The sequence below is a fragment of the Rhyacophila brunnea genome, unplaced genomic scaffold (assembly GCF_057557595.1).
Source record: "Rhyacophila brunnea isolate RB1 unplaced genomic scaffold, BYU_Rbru_1.0 scaffold_11, whole genome shotgun sequence".
NCBI classification, from domain to species: Eukaryota; Metazoa; Arthropoda; class Insecta; order Trichoptera; family Rhyacophilidae; genus Rhyacophila; species Rhyacophila brunnea.
The window spans coordinates 19,879,444-19,903,274 of record NW_028232763.1 but is presented as its reverse complement, the minus strand read 5'-3'; the positions used below and the strand labels follow the sequence as shown (position 1 = coordinate 19,903,274).

At 33.9% G+C, this 23,831-nt stretch overlaps 1 protein-coding gene across 1 annotated transcript in view; it reads right to left on the bottom strand.

Annotated features, from left to right (window-relative positions):
- Positions 1 to 21,195, bottom strand: part of LOC147078466 (cadherin-related tumor suppressor-like) — a 296,974-nt gene extending 275,779 nt beyond the window's left edge. The window contains exon 1 of the mRNA XM_085959863.1: positions 15,542 to 21,195. Within this exon, the coding sequence (XP_085815989.1) occupies positions 15,542 to 20,737 (5,196 nt within the window). The 5' untranslated portion in view covers positions 20,738 to 21,195. The remainder of the gene's footprint in view (positions 1 to 15,541) is intronic.
- Positions 21,196 to 23,831: the final 2,636 nt, after the last annotated feature.

The following is a 23,831-nucleotide window of genomic DNA, read 5'->3' as shown; positions in this document are numbered from 1 at the left end:
AATTCAAATTCCATCAAGTACCTTCAATCGAAAGTATTAATATTAGAACATACATATTTTAAAAACACTTTAGAGAAATGTATAACCACTAAAAACATATTTTTTAACAAAAATAATAAATAAGTAATAATAAGGGTTTAAACCCGCATCCCCTGGGATTCAAGCTCTTGTCCACTAACTACTAAGCTACGTGTGTCCTCTCTAAATAATATGAAGATAACTACTGTTTTTTTTTTTTAATTCGACTTCTAAATTTATTAATTCGGAGCTAGTCCATTTTTTCACAGATACAAGTGTTTCTCTTGTAACTGACTGACTAATAAAACGATACATTACTGTTATGAGAAATACTGAAAATATCTAGATAGCGATGAGATTGTATTGAGAGACTAATTAGGTCAAAAAAATAAGAGGGCCGGAATATTCTGTTTGTCTAAGGGCAGCACATTGCCTAACGACGTCACTGATTATTTCAGTTATATATTGTTGTAAAAATATGTGTAAGTAGTTATGAGGCAGAAATGCCATGAATACAATTTCAGAAGAATCAGAAAATATGAATAGGTACTTAGTACATGGTCATAGTTATAAAAATGGAAATGGATATCTACCGCAAAAAAACGCATGAGAAAGAACAAATGACATGCAAAATAAATTTAATCCATTACCATAAAACTGTAATTATAGTAATTTAGCATTTAGCCGCCATTTGAATATCGCAATTTGATAAAAGAAGAGCGATTGAAGAGTATAAAAAGTATAAATAAATAAACATTTGAGACCAGTTACCGATGTAAATCAACAGATGCCTGTCACCGGGCGAATATATCGCGACCAAACACAAATCTCCCAACAGGAATAATAATTACTCAGTTCGGCCATTGGAATAATTATTTGGCCGGCGCTCATTAGCGGCTGGCTGATTCGCGAAGAAAACGCAACGAAGCTTTTGAGCTTTCAAAGCTCTCGGGCAGACCGGCCTGACGTTAATAACGAAACGAGAATGCAAATGATACAAAACCGAACTGAAGAATTCGGGCCGCTAATAACGACGGAATGCCTTCATTTGTACTGGCCGTGCCAATAAGCAAACACGCGGGGATGGATGAGGGGTGTGGGCAGTCTGTGGGTTAATAAATCAGATGCGGGAAGGGAGAGAGGGCGCGAGGAATGCGCTGCCCTCTCCCGGCTAATGCGCTTTAAGTGTTGCCAGTGAGAGGAGATAGGATGCTCCCCATTTCAGCGTCATCCTGTGAGATTCTGCTTTATCTTTTCATTTGAATTCAATGTCATTTGATTACAATTATGCAGCAAAATAATTATTTTATATCGTGCATATAACCAAACTGTATTTAATTATAATAATAAAATAATACTATAGGTTACTTGATGAAATTTTATTTTGTTTTCGTTTGAGTTATATCACTGGCGAAAGTTTTATAATATTTAATATGAATCGGTTATAGTGGCATGTGCTGTTTCTTATGTTCTCACGAAAGCGGGTGCATAGGCACGTGCATACTTAAAAAAATGTTTTCACAATTATTAATATTTCCTACTTCAGCATATATAATTTTTGTAGAAGGTAGTATGCAATACCAGATAAGTACCAACATCGGGTAAAAATATTGATAATTCACATGCAATAGTTAGATCATTGTAAGATATGTACTTTCTTTCAGGTCATAAATCGAAAGTTATGTTATATATTTGGCCTCATCACACGATGATAATTAAGTGTTTCAATATATACATGAAAAGAAGTCGACGTCACAAAAAAAGACCTTTTCTTGTATAAATGCAAAGTGCATATAGCTCACGCCAGACAGTTCCATCAAAGAAACACTTCATCCCATGAAGGTTTAACGAGGCAATACTTATGCGCACGTCAACTATTCGAGTTGAATAGTAACTATTAACCAGGTTCTAGGGGCGCCACATTTGTGTGCATGCAAAAGGTCTTAAAGAGGCAGTAGTGACGCCTTATGATTTAATCAAAATCTTCAAATGAAAAGGTTTATCGTCATCCAAATAGTTATTATATCTTCTAAAATCTTTTTTGGGCATTGCAAAATGTTCCCCAATTATACCACCGAAAAATATTACATTCATTTCTTTTGGTCTCTGTCATCGTTTGACTTAAAAATAATATTTATAAAATTAGAACTGAGCGGGTCTAATCCCGTACGTATTTCAGAAAATATTTTGGAAAATGTTAAATTATATTATATAAGATAACGTACCAATTATAAAAAAATCTTAACAGTTAAATGATGCATGGATTACCGCCAAGGGCATACATACAAGGGCGTTTTGTAGAAAGTAAAAATATTTATTTTTATACACAAAAGTAAAATTTTTAATTTCTATTAATCTAAAAATATAATAAAAACGGTATGGGTATAAGTTACATTTAAAAAATAAAAACAATTAAAAATATTCTTGAAATAATTTACTTTATATACAACATAGATAGACTTAACAATTTTTAAAAAAATTGAAACTATAGGTCAGGTAAGAGGTAAGTATCAACTCATGTTTTTTTAATTATATAAAATTTATGATACTAAAACACGACGGAAGACATTTTTATTATAAAATTAAGATAAAATTTAGAGATTGCGTGATTTTTATCGTGGTTTGCTTCATTCCGATTGACGTCACAAATATTCGTTGAACGACTAAAATTTTAGATCACAAAACGTATTTTTTACATCTCGCACAATATCTTAATCCATAGAATGACTTATCAGCGATTTGATAATAAATACTTAACGGGTTTTTCTTATAATATTCTCTATTAACGCATGCTATTCGCTTTTCATCTGAGGGGTCATGGTGTATAATAAATCTATGTGGAAGGCTGCTGGGATTCAAGCGTATTTGGTAACGTTTTGTTAGTATCTAATTGAACAATGGTCACTAATTGAAGACTTCTCTGAAAACCGGTCACCATTTACATAACAATTGCCATAACAAAGTTGTATTAAGGAGTAGTCAATTCTATTAAAGATGAGCTGTCACACAACAAATTCAATTATACACTATAAAAAACCATTTTTCTTTCATTGCATATGATCAGAATGGATATTTGGCTACCTCCCAATCATTATAACATTTAAAAAACTATATATATATATATATATATATAAATTTTACATACGTAGGAAACACAGATATACTGCTACAATATAACAAATTAACATTCACATAATATGCATTTTTAGGAGGGATTAGGTAAAACTAATGTGATTATTTGTATTGTTTATTTTGTCAACTGTACTTACACAGACAATATTGCATCGCTTTCTATCATTTAGCGCATTTACGACTACGTTATGTATTGTGCCAAAACTATTGAAATTCAAGCTAATTGTATTTTTGGCTAACATTTTTTTTTTATAAAATTCCTTTGATTTTTGTGTTTCTATTTTATTGTTATGTAAATGTTAATTTATTGTTATAATATCTACATTAGGTACCGATGAACACATTAAACAAAGCTATCTGCCGGTAAAATTTAAAACTAAAATTCTACGAAACAACTACGAAACATTCTACTCATAATACTTATTCGTGATACTAAACTTCATTTGCATGAAATATTCTACAAAATGTTTTTTTACTATCGTGCCATTATGACGATGGATCTTAACTACTACCAATCACAAAATTTATCAAACGAAAAAAAAAACAAAAATCTTCCTCAGCTACATTTATTCTTGATTTTTTTCTTTGATACTGAGTTGAGGAATGCTATAATTTTGACTTCTCATAGTGTGGCCGAGATAAAGTAGTTTTCTGGTTTTGATATGATGAATAACTTCTAAGTCGTTTCCTATTCATTTAAAAAACAACACATTTTGTCATCTGACAGTTTAAGAAATTTTAAGGATATTATTATCTTAAATTGGCCCCATATGCCATAATAAATTTAATTATATACAATTTATTATTATACCATCACTCATATCTCTTATATTAAGCTATTAAATCGCCATAGCAAAGCTGTTTAAAAAAAGCACGCACAGCTGTGACAATCCCTAATACGGCGCTTATGAGAAGAACTTCAAAGCATTCAAATTTAAATCCTGGATTCAATCAGCTTTACACTTACCACGGCATAATATTGTATAAATATTTTATTTATATCTATTACATTTTATTTAATCTACTAAAACTGAAACAAAGTAAATTTTCAATTAATTAAATCAATTATTTCATATTGACAACCCTTTTTGCATATGTCATAAATATACGTTTATTTATCATTAAAATTGGTGGTAGAATACTATAAAAGTCATATACTTAAGCTATGGTGTTTTTAAATCATTCTAAAAATATTGTTTCTTTACTTCCTCTGCAAAGTATTTCATTTATTTTATTATACTTAGATATAAGAAAAACTTCCACACACCTATTAGATTTTTTAAATGCACATTAAATCTAACGTGGAATTTATTGATAGTATGAAATCATCATTTATAGCACTGATTATTTAATAACTTACTGATGGACTAACAAATAAATGTTGATAGGTACCTACCTACTGATTGCCTGATTAAAAAAAGTTTGCCCCGTATATTAATAATCACTGTGAAATTTGATTGACAAACTTACGAATAGTAAAAAAGTTATTTATAAAATAGAAGTAACTCATTTAAAATACAAAATTGCCAAACTGATGTTGGTTAAAATTAACGTATGAAAATTTGATGATCAGTTATTTGATTAAATGATTTTAAACGTATGCTACTTGCTAACAATGGCATTGTTAAAATAATGATTTCATACATTTACGTGTAAATGCCCCGAGTAATTGGCTGGAGTGTTCGTTTGTCGTTTCTGGATGACCATAAAGCTATCATAGTGGGTTGAATGCGTGATTCCTTTATACTTATAGTTTCTTCGTAAATGTGCGAGTGCAGGCATCAACAAAGTCTAGTTCTATACAATTCAGTGATTGTAAACTTTGAAATACTCTACTGTAATAATAACTATAAAATATCTAACGAATTTAAAATTTTTCCATATTACATAATATAGACTGCTAACAATCACATTAGATTTTTGCATACGATAAATACAAATAATAGTCAGTATTTAGGATGCTTATTTCAGTAAAAATACTAACTATATTCATTTATATACTGTGTAACTTCCTACACGTATGTGTGCTATAATATATGTATAAAAATATTTATGTGATAAAAGGTTATTCGAAAAAAAAACAATTTTAGATTTACTCAATATCGATAATTATTATAACCTAATTTTAGTAATTTAACATACATACTTGGAAACAGCTCAGAAACATATATATAAGAAAAAATATTTTAAATTGTGTGACGTATTGAATAAAAAATATAATCATTTATGATAAAGATAAACAGCGACACCGTGTTTCAGTGCGCCAATCTACATTTATTATGGCTACCAAGTAAAGTATGATATCATTTTTTAGGCTTTTCTATAAACATATCACGTTACCGGAAGCTTCGATAGTTTTGTGACAAAATAAAATATTTTAAGAGGGGCGCCGATTGGGAAAAATCGGTGGAATATTGTTGAAGAGTAGTAATACTTTTTAATATAATGTAATAGCTTTTCTAAGACTCATGTGGTTATTATTACGATTGCCAGTTTACGGACATTAGAGTATAGTCACAGCTCTGTGTGAAAATTTGTTTTGAATAAAAAAAATGTTCAACCATTATTTAATTTCAATATGAATCACGCACCAATGGTTTTGAGAAGCTGTGTAAAATAGCATACGCAATTTTCTCAGTTAGTTTATTGGAGCCATAAATCAATCTACAGAATGCGCTTCTTTATTGAGTTCATGGTGTTAATCGTATTCCTTTACAAGTTCAATTACTTCTGAAAAAATAAGGTATAACGTTAACCTTTCTCAGGTAACAATAATCGCGGACAATCATTATTGCTTCACTTGTTTGTGCTCACAGGAATTGAGTCTCGATCGCAAACAATCGATAAATTATGTTACAAAACTTCGCCCACTGGGCAGTTGCTGTATGAATTATGTTCACAAATTTCACTGACAAAATAATTGTGATATTGATATATTGTGATTACCTTAGGTTAAAAGAATATTTTATCACTCATAATTATACCAGGGTGTGTATTTTGTTATCATTATCTATATTTCTTGCAATATCTAATGAGAATATGCAAAAATTATTTTTTTTAAATTTTATTTATTGTTTAAAACAACCCACATACTGGCAAATTATGTGCTTGAAAAAGAATGCCGGCTATAATAAAGTAGTACCATGATAGACAACTAAATAACACAAAAGTATACTTACAAGCATTCAACTAAATTTAAAATATATATATTTACTGTAATAAAAAACGTATTACCTAATAATTTAACTACAAAAGAAAAAGTGATATTTTTTTATATGGATGAGATGTTTTCAAATTATTTTTGTTTAATATCTAAAATGTTACATTCTTTAATAATATGAATAATTATTCGTTGAATAAAAGAAATAGTATATTAATTTTACATATTATGTACTATTAATAATAATTAATAAAAATTCATAGGTATAATATTCTTTTTAATAATAAAACAGGCAATTAATTTTTCTGACAGTGTGGTGTAGTTAGTATTTTGTTTTCCCATGTCCGACCCAAAGAAGATCATATTGGTCTCCACTGAGTAGAGGTTGTTTTTAACAGATGTTTGTTTATACGAGAAATGGATGTTCGCCACTTACTCAACTTATTAGCTCCATAGGGTACTCTGGGTCCAAATATATATTGAAAAATAATATATAATTTGGATGAGTGGTCACCACGTCGGCCATCGTCGGCTAGTTAGTAATAGACGTTAATACTTTGGACGCGGAAGACGCACACGGTGCGTAATGACCAGGCGGCCGGTCGATGTAATTAACGTGCATTTTAAAGGGGGCAATTAAAATCTCATTATCTATTCAGCAGCGAAAGCGTTAAATAATCACAAACACCTAGACTTTGAGAAAATCACATAGGTATATATTGTGACCTCACCGGGAAGCGCACCCGGAAACTCCGGAAGACAGGCCAGCACTTTACGCACTAACTAAGACTTAACCTAAACATATGAGTAGTGGCGGCTCGACGACTTTGTAGGTGGTGGGGTTCAGCCATTAATTATTAAATATACATACCTACATACTTTATCATAATTAGTATACATTATGTACCAAGCTACTTATACTAATATGATTTTATTAATGGGAAATGAGTATTTTTTTAGAATAAATAATATGATTATCTGAGTCGTCACTTAATCATACCTAAAAAGCGTGTTTGAAAAACATAATGAATAAAATCATTATTATAGACTTACCATTATCGTTTTTGATCAATGTCATACAGCGAGCTTGTTTATTCACTTTGGGGTTATTTGAATCGCTCCCGGTAGGTATGCGTATACTAACGCTAATGCATTCGCATCCTTTGTAGAACGAGATTTTTAATTTTAATCATGTGATTAAGTAGGTATATTATATATAATAATAATAATATCGAACGTGTATTTTTGACATGATATGAATGTGGGGATGGTCCCTACGAAACTTTAAGGTAGAGCCACCCCTGCATATGAGAGTGGAACTTAAATAAAGATATATTTAATGTGCTAACGTTAATAGTTTTTATATTATCAGTAAGACTTTTCTTATCGTGAATCGACTAACAACAAGGTTATTTTGAAGATTTATCTCCCAGTTTTTAAAAGTATATTACTTATAGAAGTATCTTTATTCGAATAAAACAACGTTGAAAAGTAAAATAGTCGGCTTACACATTATTGTGAAGTGAGTGGAGTGTTCGAGTCTGGATTGTCGGCCACTTGTGACTCCCACGTTCCCGGCGAAACTAATCTCGCTTTTCCTCCGCTCATGGTGGAAAGCAATAATAATCCAGCGACAGTGACGAATCGCCAAGCCGCGGTGCTTTATTGCAAATAACTGACACTGATTTCATAACAAGTTTTGATACAAAACGATCGAAGATGTAATATTATTATTTTCAATGTAGGTATTCGAAAATAATTGAAGCATCGCCGACATTTTATATACAAACTGCAAATGCTAAGATTGTTTCATGTGTTTTCTCTTTGACTCTGAAATTTATTAACAATCTTGACCACCTCATGACAACGTTTATTAAGGAATTTCTAACGGTAACGAGCAATTGTTGGCAGTGATCATTGTATGCTGCGTGGTACGCAGAATTTGTATCATTATCATAAAACAAAAATATACAATAATTTCTCTCAACAAATTTAAGACGCTTCTGGAAATAAATTATTTCCAAGAATTATACGTACCAGTATCTTGACTCTTTTCAATAATAATTAGTAAAAACAATACCATAATATGACAAAATAAAGGAAGCTTTGCTTTTGTTAGCTACTCACTCAATATGAACTATTTAAAGCCATACTTTGGATCTAGATTAATATGACTCATTTTGACAACACCATAATTAATAATCAACTTCCTTCCTTAAGGCGGCTCTCGTGGTGCAGTGCGTAAGGCGTTGGCCTTCCACCCGAGATCTCTGGGTTCGATTCCCGGTGAGGACACAATATGTATATGTTTTTCACAAAGCCTGGGTGTTTATGATTGTTCAAAATTACTAACAACCACCTTGTATGAAAAAGAAAGGACATGGTTACTAATAATTTTAAAAAATCAACTTTCTTCCAGTCATCCAACCTATAATACTTTTCATGGAGGATCATAATTATTATCCACCATTTTGGAGTGGAAGTTTTAATATTTTAAACTACCTTCTTAGATACTTTATTTCTAAGTCAGTAGATAGAGATTGGAAAAATACCGTTAATCAATACTTTTAACATTTAGATTCAAGAAACAATCACTAAACAGATGTATCGATTTATTTAGAGAAAAAAAGTGAAATTCTTGGAAATAGAAAGTTAACAAAGAGGCTTTCATCCAACAGTGGATCGATACGATATGATTTTGATAGTAGTGGGTGTAATAATATGGTTATTATAAATATTGTTCAAAATTTGCTAAGATGTATTATTTATTGTGAACCTACATTGATATGAGCTTGGACCAAACCCCATTATAGTCAGACCGTGACACGAAATTGTAAATTTCGATTGTAGTGCTAGCTGATTCTCATACTTTGAGTACAATATGATATAATTTTTGTGAAAAATAATTATTGTTTCATATTTAAATACATTGTGATATGATAATTGATTTAAATGAATTATTCAATCAAAAATCAGTAAGTATTTACTGCAAATAAGATACATAATTGCTTTCTAAAATAATCAATAACTATTACTACCATTGTAACTCGCAGCTCAGTACCCCGGCCTGTCTATAGTCAGCTATGGTTTGGACGTGTAATTAGGCACTTATAATTACATTATTCAATTGTGTTATTCTAGGTAAAAAAAAGAGTCCCAAACTGATTATTATGTAAATCGTAATAAATTATATTGATAAATTGTGATTTAATTGTATTGCAAATTCTAGAGTGTAAAGCATTTATGCTTATGCGGTGATTTTACAGTTGGAATTGAAAAAAATATTGAAATATCTATCGGCCAGTTCTTTTGCAATTCAACTTTTGTAAATTACATATAAAATACAATCTTTATTTCAAAATCATACAACAATTTGAGTGCAATTTGAATCAATAATAACTCATTGAAAATGACTTTCATATACATATTTGAAAATGAAATTGAGATAGCTTGCCATGAACGAACCATACATAAATATTTTTATTGTTTTAGAACATTGCATTATGTTGCATATATTTCATGTTTAATGTATAATTTGCATAAAGTGTGTCGATATGTTACTTTACTTCGCGGTTAGAAAATGCGTAGTTTCAAACGTTTCTGACCGCACGACATCCAACCAGTGATACTTCAACAGTACTAAAAGTAAATTAAGCCATATTTTTCTCTTAACTGTACAGATTTTTATCCATCTCATTTTTTAAATCAAGATTTAGTAACTCTAATGGGCTGGTCATATCGTCACTGTACAGGTCAAGTAGCGTAACCCTCAAATATCAAATTGTTTACGAAGTGAAAAAAACTGTGGGCATTGGATTTACTTATTATTTTATATAATATTTATTTATTATTTTTTTACAAACTGAGTGGCTTATTTTGTACGTACCCTGTCGTTTACGTTTAGAGAGAGTCACAGCATTTGTCTGGAATATTTTTTGTCAAATATCAAATGGCTTCAGAAATAGTTTTGAATTATTTTGATATAAAATATTTTTTTGGGATTTATGATACTTGGCCAATTCGTGTAAGAGTATGCAATAAGTCCATTACCATCAAAATGTCACTTTGGTGAAAAGTGATGGTTACGGCAATTGGCCTGTATAGTGACGATATTATCCGCAAGTACGGTGCCGCTCCTTTGCAAATGTTAGCCAACTTTAAGCCTGAGGTAACACAAAGTAATGGTAGAAAATATTGTGATAATTAAATATGTTTAAAACTGAACTATTTCATTCATATACCTTGTCAGTCTCAATAGATTAAGACAAGACTTAATAGAGCAAAGAGTTGCTCAAAATGAGAACTCTTCTCTTTTTAACAACCGAGGCCTTGATTTAGATCTTAGACCGCGTATGGTTTGGCATATAGTTCTTTCAATATTTTTCTATGGCATTGAGGTATAGGTACCAAATCAGGAATTCCACGGAGAGTTGAGGTTTTTTTTGAGAGGTGGTTGTGTAGACGACGGGGTGACAAATGTTGACGTCTTCAATCTAATGTGGAAAGAACCAAGATGGTATCCATAATATCAACACCAAAAAACCACAGTAATTCAGCCACATTACGAAAGAACAGAAGTACAGCATTCCAAGAAAATATTAACTGTATACAAAGCAGAAGACGACGCTACATTTCATGACTTAAGAAAATCTGTGATTGGTTTGCGGCTCCCCGAACTGATTCGAGGAACAAATAATGGAGTAAGGATTGCCATGGATACCATGTTTCATCCCTTATTGGTCGAATTACGATAGGGGATGGCACACAAAAGAAAAATATAACAGAATTGACTTAGATAACTTTATAACAAACGATCCAAAGTAACTAAATATGATTAAGTGACTAAGTGACTAATAAACTGAATATAAAATTAATACTTATTTACAGTGCAATGGTAAATATTTATTACTATAACCACCATTACTACTTAAATATTAAATATATTAAATTAAATAACTGTGTAATATTTATTTCGTAAAACTTATTGTAAATCTTGCCAAAAATAATCAATTTGAAATCCGTGTACATACTTAATAAATTTATATATAATAGTACCTACTCTCATTATATTAGTATTTTTATCAATAATACTTACACACTAATAATGCGTTTTCTTGATTAAATCGTCACAATATAGATTATATTATATAATATATATAGACAAATAAAAAAGTGTAAAATAATAATTCAGTTCTCTCTTTTCAACCAATGTCACTTTACACAGTTTAAGAAAAACTGTTTGAGAAGAGCATTCTATAAAATAATAATTGCGGTTGGGCGTCGATGTAGACTTACCAGAACATAAAGGCTAGGCCATAAAAATAAGCACTTTGCTAATTTCAAACAATAACTAAATGTACTTTTATTATTTTTGCATACAATTTTCAGTCATTTAAAACAATGGTCACTTTATTAATTTAGTTCGCGTTCACTCGGCAAAATCCCTTTTAAGATAGTCAACTTATTATTTCCAAATAATTATTTGTTTAATATTTTTGGTTTTACTCTAATAAAAATTGACATAGGCACACAAAAAAATTATTACAATTATTCAAGATTTCCTAATTATAAAATTGTCATGTATTTAAATTATTAATTAATTTGTCGCTTTAACCGTGTCTAACATTGTTTTTAAGTAGAAAACGTCAATAATTCTCTCTTCTATCCAACCATCGCAAATGGAGTCCACTAGTCTACAGCCACGTTGTCAACTTAAAATGATTGCATGAAGTCTGTGATTTCACATATTCGAATTTACGAATAACACCATTGGTTTCTGAGAATAAATGGACCGCAGAATCCATTCCCTATGACAGCGACGGCCTCGCGAGGATCTATTAAAATCAGTCATATAACGATATGTCATCATAATCATCATGATCAGCTTAAATCAATCCTTTACTGTATGACAGGTTCCTCGAGCTGATTTTATTCCTTTGTGTGTTATGCTTTAAGTCTCGACGTACTTCCACTGGAATTAACAATGTTCATACTTCGTTGATCCATCTGTTTCTAAATCTAGTTTTAAAATGATTTCTACGTCTTTGGATCTACTGGATGACTACATTTGTCAACCAATTGTTGTGTGAGGCACGGTTTCGTTGAAGGAATTATTACTACGCAGAGTTTAACACGGTTAGAAGTTTCCAATTTTTTCCAGATCATCAAATAGTCTTATGTAACATTTTTATTACATTTAACACAGGTAATAAAATATTTTTAATTTATAATCTCTAAAATGGGCGCCTAAAATTAACAAAAATCTGCTTGATTACTTGATAATCTAACTAAATCGACAGAAAAACGTATGTTTGCTAAAATCAAATGTACCTACCTTGTTTTACGTAAAAAACATTACATTACCATTTTTTGATTCTAAGATGATCGTATGGGCCTTCACAGTAATAACATGGATGTTAGTCACTTGCTCAATCTATTAGGTCCATACGTCCAAACACACAGTAAAAAACGATATGTGAATTTTCCAGACCCGGGATTCGAACTAGAGACTCACGAGTCCCATGACATTATAATCCGACGTGTTACCGGTCGGGCATTGTGGTCGTTTACTTAAAGTAAATATATATTTATAAAAAACTGACTAAAAGACTTTAAAACTCACTAATGCACACACACACAGATAATAAATTAGAATTCCGATAGGCAATGTTCAATACACCAATATTAAATGAGCGCCAATGCATAAACCGATAGCAGTTGTCAGTATTCGACGTATGACGTATTCTTGACATGTGTTTAAGTTTATCCCGGATTATTCCTTAGTCGAGATTGGTCACTTGCTACTCCTTACCCGTTAGGTATTTCAGTTCGCATTATTTTCCCTGAGTGCACATCAAAAATATATAGGTAGGTTGTAGGTAGGTACATATTTGAAAAAAAATTGCTCGGTTGAAATTACGTTTTCATTTTAATGATAAGTTTTATTATAAAGTGCTCGAAATGATAATTTATCAAAATTCACCGTCGCCGTTGAAAAATTTAATATTAAAGTTTGAATAAGAAGTTGCTGTTATCTCGGTAATTGACGCACTTTGAGAGGTGATCAATCAACTGGAAGTAGATTGCGCGACTGAAAGATCCTCTCAAATCTCACTACAGTATGTGTGAGACGAAGTTTATTGTTTAATACACTCAACCGGGATTACTCGAGTACTAAATGACCATATTAGTTACGAGTTCAATTCACTAAAATCACTGGGAACTACATTTATGTTTCCAAAGTTTATTTTTTCGTAGACACGTAGTCTACTCGTTCATCATGGGCGCGTATATTTATTACTAATTCTGATTACAACCGCTATCTAATATGTTTGAGTGAACAAAATCATCATTATTTATAAGTAATATTTTCAAAAAAAAAAAAATCTATTACCGCAATTGCAATTTTAATGATTGTGTTTATCCTACTTTATTTGTATGATTTTTTCAACAATACATAACGTTACAAATTTGAATATTTTCCGAACAACAATTTGTTATTGCACTTTTTTATATATTTATAAATGTTAAATCGTACTAATTTACTATTTGTTGAATTGATATTTGAATTAAAGCATTTAGAATATAGGCTCTTTCGAATTACTTTGCGGTATATTATATAAAATATCGTATAAAAGATTACTAAGTCTTAGAAAATAAAAAAATTAAAGAAAGAGATTATCTAATAAAAATACATTATATAAAATGTATTTTCACCTTGAACACGTCACAACTGTAATGTTTTAAAGATCATATTGTCTTATTAAAGACACATTATTTTTTCAAATGCTTTAGTTTTATCTGTTTCAAAAATATTTCATTATTTATTTATGTATTTTGTGTATTTATTATATACTTCAAATATATCAGTGAGTAGGTAGGTACTTGTTTTATACATAGTAATATGCAATTAACGATTTAAGTAGGTATTGTAAATATAAATTCAACATTACATTTCTATAATAGATCTATTTGGTAGTATGACTGTGTGGCTATTGATAGATTCATTATAATTGCAATACTGACATTTTTATCAGGAGATTTTATAGATTAAACATTAATGCAGGCTTATAAACTGAGAAAATCAACTGTTAAATTATATACGAAGTAACTAGGTACATATGAAATACTATTAGTATAATAGTTAGAATTGGCATAGTGGAAGAGCTTAGAAAACTTCGTAAAACTAACTGCCTATCTCGAAATTACTAACTTTGCACTTATAATTTGATCATTGACCACAGAATGCATTGCAGTATATTTTTTATTTACCATTATATGAAAATGATTGTCAAGGACGTACAAGATTACATCCAAATAGCTTTATTATTCGTTCGCGTAAGAAGCAGGAATGGCTACATCAACAACGGTGACATTCGGGAAAATAAAATACAATGAAAGTTGTAAATATGCTAATCTTTCAGCGCGTTGTATTCTACGCTGCATACCTATGCAACAATATGTGTATGCATTGTGTGTGCCTACGTATTATTATTCCTGTAGGTATGCAGTTCCAACTGTCGACAAATGTGTATTATTGTAGGGACGGTTTTTAGAACATTTAATGATTTTACAGAGCGAAAGTCTCTTTACCTTTTTGTTACCCCGTTTAAAACTTATTGTAAATTAAAGATTACAATTCACCATTTTCAAAAATGTCTGTAGTTTGAATACTCTTCTTCTTTTGGTATAGGTAAATCATTTTTCATTATATTGCTTGCATCAATAAAATTGTATCAATACACTTGTGAATCGTCCATAGTGCCACAAAATTTTAGTCTGACGTATGAGTATAGTACCTACCTACTAATACCAATATTCAATATTGGAACTATATTAATTCAAAACTAATAAATCTCATTTACAACCAATCAGAACTGGGTTGACGATTTTTCGTGAAAATATTTACCAATTTAATATTTTCAGAAATAGGTGTGTTTGTTAAAATACCTATGCTGTTCGTTTTATATAAATAATTTCCATATATTATTATTAATTTTAAAAAAAGTAGAAAGCTTACTTTAATGTCAGATACCTTATATAAAACACAGTTTTGTAATAACTACATATTGTGATAATATAATTACAAAATATTTAGTTTAATAAATAACTACATATTAAAGTAATTTAACTTGTTTTTTTTTTTCAAATATAACGTTAGGTATATGTTTTGTAAAAGTAAATTATAATAATCACATTTTAAATTTGTATAAAATAAAATAATATATTTACCTTAACGCTTGACGTTCTGATGAGACCACTGACAGCAATGGCATACACCTCGACATCATAAGATGGAGCAGCTTCTCGATCCAGCGGTGCAGCCGTCGACAGGATCCCAAGCCGAGGATCGATGTCAAACAGACGATCGACCTGTCGACCGCCTCCACCTCCAGTCACATTCGTGACATAATATTCCACTTCGGCACCATCAAGGCGAGCCCTTACAGCTAGGATACTCGTCCCAGCTGCTTCGTTCTCATAAACACTTCCTGCCATAGGCTCACTCTCAAAACTAGGACCCATATTCTCTGGCCCACCAGATATAACAGTAATATAAGCATCCGTACTTCGTCTTTCACTTTGAACAGCTTCATCAGTGGCTTTCACCGCCAGACGATACCGAGCTTCCGGTTTTCCGGCTGGACCACGTAACGATAAAGCACCAGAACTACGATGTAATCGGAATAACTCAGTGTTTCCTGATACTAGTTCGTACGTAACTAAACCATTGGTACTTGAATCTAAATCTCTTGCAAATACATTCATTATTACAATGTTATCATCTGCACGGGCTGCTCGTGCATCGCGAGCAGGTAAAACAGCAGCGTTCATAGATACAAACACTGGCGCGTTATCATTTATATCCTCCACTATGACAGTGACTATTTTTTCTGCTGATAATCTACCAGATTCTGGCACTGCACGATCTGAAGCTACTACTGTCAATCTAAAAGTGTCTACCGTTTCCCTATCAATAGGTAACAATGTGTGGATAACACCTGTAGCAGCGTTTATACCGAAATGTCGCTTTCGATCATCAGGATCTTGATGAGAAATAGCATAAGTCACTTTGCCGTTTATTCCAGAATCAGGATCTTCTGCCGTTACGGTTACAATAGGCGTATCAACGGGAATGCCTTCACGTATTTGACGTACTATTGCCGTGTTTGGAAAACTGGGAGGATTGTCATTTGCATCGATAACGGCTACCGAGAAAAGAATAGTCGTGGAAAGGCGTGGATTTCCACCATCTGATGCAGTTATATTGAGCAAGTATGAAGTCAGGTCTTCATAATCCAAAGGTTTATGAAGAAAAAGCACACCAGTCAGTGAGTCAACGCTAAAAGAGTCTTTTCTATTTCCTGATGCAATAGAAAACGATATTTCACTGTTTATTCCTAAATCAGCGTCGGTTGCTCGAAATTGCATTAATTCAGTACTGACAGGCGTTGTTTCTTTCACGGATATTCTCGATTCGGTCTGAGTAAATTCGGGAGCATTATCATTTTCATCGAGTACTTCAACACTTACAACGGTGGATGAACTCAAGCGAGAATTTAATCCTGCGTCGTGAGCAATAACGGTTAAGTCATATTTGGGAACAGTTTCTCTATCAAGTTGTCTAGCAAGTGAAATTTGACCAGTCGCTTCATCTATTGTGAATTTCCCACCAATATTACCATCACTCAGTGAATAAAATACGTCCCCATTAAGTCCTTCGTCTGCATCAAACGTATAAACTCTAACGACTTGAGTTCCAGGGGGAGAACCTTCAGATATTTGAACTTTATACGGGGTTCTCAAGAATTTTGGCGGGTTATCATTTACATCAGTAATGTAAATATTTACTTTAACTTTATCTTTCATTTTGACGATTCCGTTATCTGTTACGGTCGCTTCTAAAGTAATAAGGCTCTGCCCTGTAGATTGCACGAGTGCTTCGCGATCGAAAATGTGCAATGTTTTAATGAATCCATTCCTTGGGTCGATTGCGAAATCGTTTTGCGCGGCCGACAGAGTGAATATTAGCTCAGCATTCCGGCCAATATCGCGGTCAGTCGCCATTAACTTTCCAACGAAGGAATCGGGAGGCTCATTCTCTCGTATACTAAATGTGAAAGTCGAATTTGTAAATTCTGGGCTATTGTCATTTTCATCGATAACGTGTATAACGACTGGCACTTGAGAACTTCTAGGAGGTTCTCCTTGATCACTTGCAGTCACGGTAAGAGAATAATAATCTTTATCTTCTCTATCAAGTGGACTCCGTACATACAAATAACCATCAGGAAATACTCCAAATTTACCTTCTGAATTTCCTTCAGAAATATAATATGTAACTCTGCCATTTAATCTCAAATCAGTATCAGAAGCAGACAGTGCAAAGAATCGTACATTGACCGGAGTAGACTCTAACAATGACGTTTCATAGGAAGTGTGATCAAATACTGGTGTATGGTCATTGACATCATCTACTGATACGACAATAGAGTGTTTTGATGTTAGAGGAGGACTTCCTCCGTCACTCGCTGTTACTTCTATAGACAGTGTCGTTCCTGGTTCTGCGCGGATCGGTCTATTTAGGTAAATTACTCCAGTCGCTTCCGATATTCTAAATTGATCATCAACATTATAAGTCAATGAATACGATACGGTACTATTAATTCCAGAATCTCGGTCTCTGGCTCGAGCAAAATAAATCTCTTGACCGACGGCTGTATTTTCAGGAATTCTTACCTCATCTCTATCTTTGGGAAATACAGGATGGTTATCATTGACATCTAACACGGATATGTTCACAGTTGTTTTTCCGTATGCTAATCCAGATCGCGCGACAACAGTGAGACTATACATCATTTTCTCTTCTCTGTCAACGTTATTTGCAGTGGTTATTCTACCAGAATGTTCATCGATTTTAAAAACTCTTTTTATATCGCCGTAAACAATCGTGTAAGTGACTGTATCACTGAAGCTTCTGACTCCTACCTTTCCGACTTCTCTTTCAACTCTAGCGGTATTTTTACCATCATCTTCAATAATTTGGAAGTCATATCCGCCATATGAATCAAATACTAACTCTTCCATATACGATTCTTTTATAATTTCTACAACAGCATCTTCCACGGCACGCCTTTCCCCTCGATCTTTACAAGATATTGTCAATTTATAAAGAGGCTTTTGAATGTTTCTCAAATTACCTTGTAAAGTAATAACACCACTCCATTTGTCTACTACAAATAATCCTTCTCCACCACTCTCCAAATTATAAACAATTATTGCATTATCTCCATCATCTATATCAGAAGCAGATATTTTCAGTAAAGACGTTCCTTTAGGCATATCATCGGCTACAGATAAGAAATATCGTTGTGGATAAAATTCTGGACTATTATCATTTACATCTTGAACGCTGAGAAATACAGTTGCAGTCGACGACTGGGGTGGGAATCCCTGATCTTTTGCTATGACATGAATTTCATACTCGGATATTTTCTCACGATCCAATTGCAACTTCGTGGTGAGCTGTCCGGTAAGGGATTCGAGTGAGAACGTGTTCGGGTATTTCTGCTGCACGTCCGATTGAAGAGTATAGGTGACACTGCCGTTAGTTCCTTGGTCGTGATCCGCCGCGGTCAACATCGCGACCAGAGTATGTGGGGGCGTATTCTCCGACATACTCACGTTTATGCACGACTGGGAAAACTGAGGCGCCTCGTCATTCTCATCGAGGATTGTAACTTTGAGTTGGGTATACGCCCATTTAGGATTAGGACCTCCATCGCGCGCCGATACTTTAAGTTCTACCGTGCCTTGAACTTCTCTATCGAGGGCTGAGCGTGTCGTTATTAGGCCAGAGGCGGCGTCTATGGCAAACCATTGGTTTTCATTTCCGGAAGTGAAAGCGTAGTATATTTCCGCATTGACTCCTGTGTCTTCGTCTGTAGCCGTTATTCCAGCGACGTAAGTGCCCGCCGGAGCCAGTTCGCCCAGTATGGCGGAATATTCGGACTTTTCAAAAACCGGTTCGTGATCGTTGACGTCGTTCACGTGTATTATGAGAAACGCAGTGGCCGTTCTAGGGGGAGTCCCTTTATCAGTAGCTACGACACTCAAATTGTATTTACCTATCTCTTCTCTATCCAAAACGCCGTTTACCCGAACTATATGAAAGCTCGGGGTGTATTCCAATCGAAAATGATTTAATTCATTACCAGATATTATTTTAATTTCGGTATCCCCGTTTGGGCCTTCGTCGACATCTATGACGGACATTGCAGCGACGACCGATGCGTTGAGGGCGTTTTCATCAACCGTAGCAAAATTAGCCGTCGCCGGAAAGTATCTGAATTTAATGACAGGGTCATGATCGTTTGCATCAACTAAATTAACCGTAACGTATGTCCTGCCATCTTGGCCGGGAGATCCATGGTCTCTTGCAAAAACTGTAAATACGCAACTCTTGGGACACGAACTACCAGTGCCCCTCCGCGAAAGAGTCGGACAGTTTTGTTGAGGGCAATTTAATATTTCGGTCGTCGATATAACTCCAATTTCTGGATCCACTGTGAACTGTCTTTCAGTCTCAGCAAGGTAATATGTAATCTTTCCATTATCACCGAGGTCACTATCGGTAGCAGTCACTTGCAATACGGGCGTACCGGGAGGAACACTCTCATTGAGAGACACTATGTAATCACTGTGATCGAATATGGGCGGGTTATCGTTCACATCTAGAATAGTTACGTTCACTTGTAAAAACCCTCGCTTGGGCGGATCACCGCCGTCGCGCGCAGATATATTCAACACATAAAAACCGCGAGTTTCCCGGTCTAGTTTGCCAGTTGTTTCCAGATGCAGATACGAGGTTTCGCCGCTAGGATTTGCCGTCAAAGCGAGACGAAATTTCCCATCTTCATCGCCGTCAACTATTCTGTAGTCATCGGAGACGCCGTTCACGCCGACGTCCAAGTCAGACGCCGCATCCAAAAGCAACCTAGTTCCTGCTGCAGCGCTTTCTGAAAATGCGACGGCAATGCTGGCCTCCGGAAAAACAGGAGGATTATCATTTATGTCTGTGACAACTATTCTCACTTCGATTGGGTAAGTAGGTCTACTAGACAGAACGACTAAATCGTATCTGTCACTGTCCAGAGCTTCTCTATCTAACACCGCATCCGTTTTTATCTCTCCGGTGTCAGGGTCGAGGGTAAATTCTCTGGGAGGTTCATTAAATCGATATGTAAAGCCCGGCTTGGTCGGAATGTAACCTACGGGGGAGCCTCGCGGGCCGCCCTCGGCGATGTCAAGGGTGACTCTAGTATCCACCGCCCTCGACTGCATCTGGGGCGCGAGGGGTGGCGATGCGGGCGGAGCGGCCGCCGCCAGCCATAGCGCCGCCACCGCGATCCAGCATCGCGGCGACATTTTACGATCCCTATCGACTCAATCCGTTCGCACTGTTCGCACTCATCGTTCACAAAAAAACACCTTCGATTGTCGATTCTCCCTGCGGGTTTCGCGCGATTCTACGGATCGCGCGTCTCGATCTCCGAGAGTCCGGGAGAAAAGCTATAAAAGCGCGGGGCGAGGTCTGAGGAGCGCGCGGCACGTGTGCGCCGTCCCTCTCTCACAACATGGCGGCCGGCCGCCCGCTTCCGCGACACGCCACCGAATCTATCCTGACTGCGAAATGACACTTCCTTTCGGACGTCGCGACGCTCCACTCGGTAAATTAAACTCACAGTATGTAGCCACAGATGACTTTCAATGACACTTGTCGTTTCGCGAGAGCACTGATCACCCTTGCGGGATGTAAACACGCGCGCTATCGAGATGTATCGTGCGAATTACAATACACTGCGTTCGAGGGGACAGTCACCCGGGCACTGAGCGAGAGTCTGTCGGCGGGCGGCGTGGCGCTCTCCCGCTCCCCGCGCACCTTCAAGAAGAGAACCTTTTGCCTCTCCCCCGCACTCTTCTTCGAAACATTCGCGGCAGAGCCTAAAACACTGATTAGAGCGTGTTATTCCGGCAGGGAATAAGTCGAACACGCAACACTGGTCCAGGTTTGAGGTGGCGACGAACTCCGCCGACGGAAAGCTCACAGGAAGCTTTTCTTCTTTTATAAACTGTAACAATACATATTATTTATTTATTTTACCTACATAATATACCTAGGTAATAAATGAAAGTATGTCATATTCTGTCAAATATGTATATTTTAAAAATTACCTACATTACATGGAATACCTTCAGAATTACATAAATTATAATAATTCTAATGCGATTTTTAAGCCACGTATATTTTCAGTATTGAGTAATGAAAAAAAATAGATATCTAAATATGAACTCATGTAATATATTTTTTGTTAGATTTAATTTTTATTAAAGTCACATTCAAAACATTATTAGATAGTAGGTAGCATTTATGACTTATGTGATAGTATTATGTCATAATAATTAAATATTTATTCAGATATCCAATAATTCAATTAGTTTTCCTTTCTTTATATTTAATCACCAGATTATTTCACAGTCAAGTATTTAAGAAATGATAAATGAAAATTTTCTTAACTAAAAAAAGCATTGATTAAATAAATTATTTATTCGTTTTGTTTCACTACTCCTTTACATTTTCTAAGAATATACCAATCCCATAACTTAACATCATAATTATTTTCCCCATATCTTTTGGTTCCTATTCAATAGTTTCCATGGACTACATATTGGTAGTTTTCCCGAATTTCTTTCTACTTTTGACCTACCTATTCTCCATCTTCCCGCGGACAATATGTATGCAATCGAAGAGTGTGCTGTATGCGAATTAATTCAGTAGGAAATTGTGGGCGAACATAAATTCATTCTTTAATATTTTTTTATTTTATCAATAATCATTTTTTGTTGTTATTCGGTGACTATTTAACACTAAACAAATTATTTTATCGTTGGTTGATACAAACCAGAGAAGTGAAGGAGAGAAGGCTGTAACAAAGTTTAATTATTCTTGAGTTTGGATAAATATGAGATAAACTTTAACATGTGTTAAATAATATGTTATTTTCAATAGTTACTGTATCCGTATAAATTAAACATGCCGTCAGTATTGGTATTTAATAATTAAGAACAATCGGGCAGGTTTTGTATTTCTTGTATTTTGTTGCTTGACTGTCTTCAATATATTGGTCCATAGCGACCGGCGTTTTCATTTCAATCTTATTAATTGGTTGTGTGTTAACTAGACTGTTTTCAACTTGTTTTGACTGGACATGCTGGCTTCGCTGGCAGGCTCTATGACCATGCAAACCACATCCTCTGTGTGTCTATGTCCTAAAATTTGTACATAAAGTGAAGAGGTGCTCAAGTCGGTTCAACTTCTTGTTGGGTCCATCGGACCGTCCGACCGGGTCGCCATAAACGCCAATGTGTTGCATTTAGAAAATTTGCAGCGTCATACTGTTAGCGTAGAAATTTCTTCACTTAGATTGTTCGGCAGTTTTGTAATTGCTTTTGTTATTTAGCATTTTTTTTTATTTTGCCTCTCCCATGAGCACTTACGTCTTAAAGTCATCGAAATTCAGTTAAAGCACAATTGGGTTCATGGTGACTGCTGATGTGGTGACTGCTTTTACGACATTCATAGTCATAAAAAATACCCATGCACCCGATTAGGATCGGGTGTGGTGCGGGGCGATATCATTTCCTCGAGCTGAAAGTGAGAATTTTTTTTCTGAAATTCTATAATATTTGGAAAACTGTAAGAGCATTGAAATTTTATATAGTTTATTCAATCCTATATGGATTATATGGAAAATACAGTCATAAGACGAATAAAAAGTGCATACATATTGCAGACGTAACATAAATAATTTTTATAAATAAAATACATTGTCTATCAAACGAATAATAAAAAATAAACTACAAAGGTAAGTATAATTTAAAAAAAGATATAGTATAGTAGATAAATATATACAAATCTCTTAATAAATAATACATAAAAGTACTTATGTTTAACTAATATAAAATGTACCTTCTTAAAACATGACATTTTGAAAGAAATGATCCATATAGATTGGATTCGTTTCACTTATTAAATAACATTTTTGTGCAATTTATATGTTTATTAACAAAAGATTTTCATTTTTTTCTCGCTTGCACCATTTTACCCCTGCTTAGTCGTGGGTTTAGGAACGCAGAGGCCCGACGAACTAACTGATTTTAAGCCCCCTACGATAAAAAATTAAATAAAAACCATAATTCACAACCTTTATCTAAAAATAATTATTATTGAGACACATAATAGTGGTTTATTTTTGTGAACAAGTACGTATCTGTTTGATTGGCTATTTTATGGTCCCCTTATTAGTTACAACGATTTTTTATGCTTTTTTAAACTCAATTTGTAAGAATTACGCATATTTTTGGATTTTATTATAATTTAATAATTGCATGACTGGTTGAACAGAATCGAGACACCTTTTATATCGTCTGACGAATCGATTGCGTGAACTGCGTCAAATAA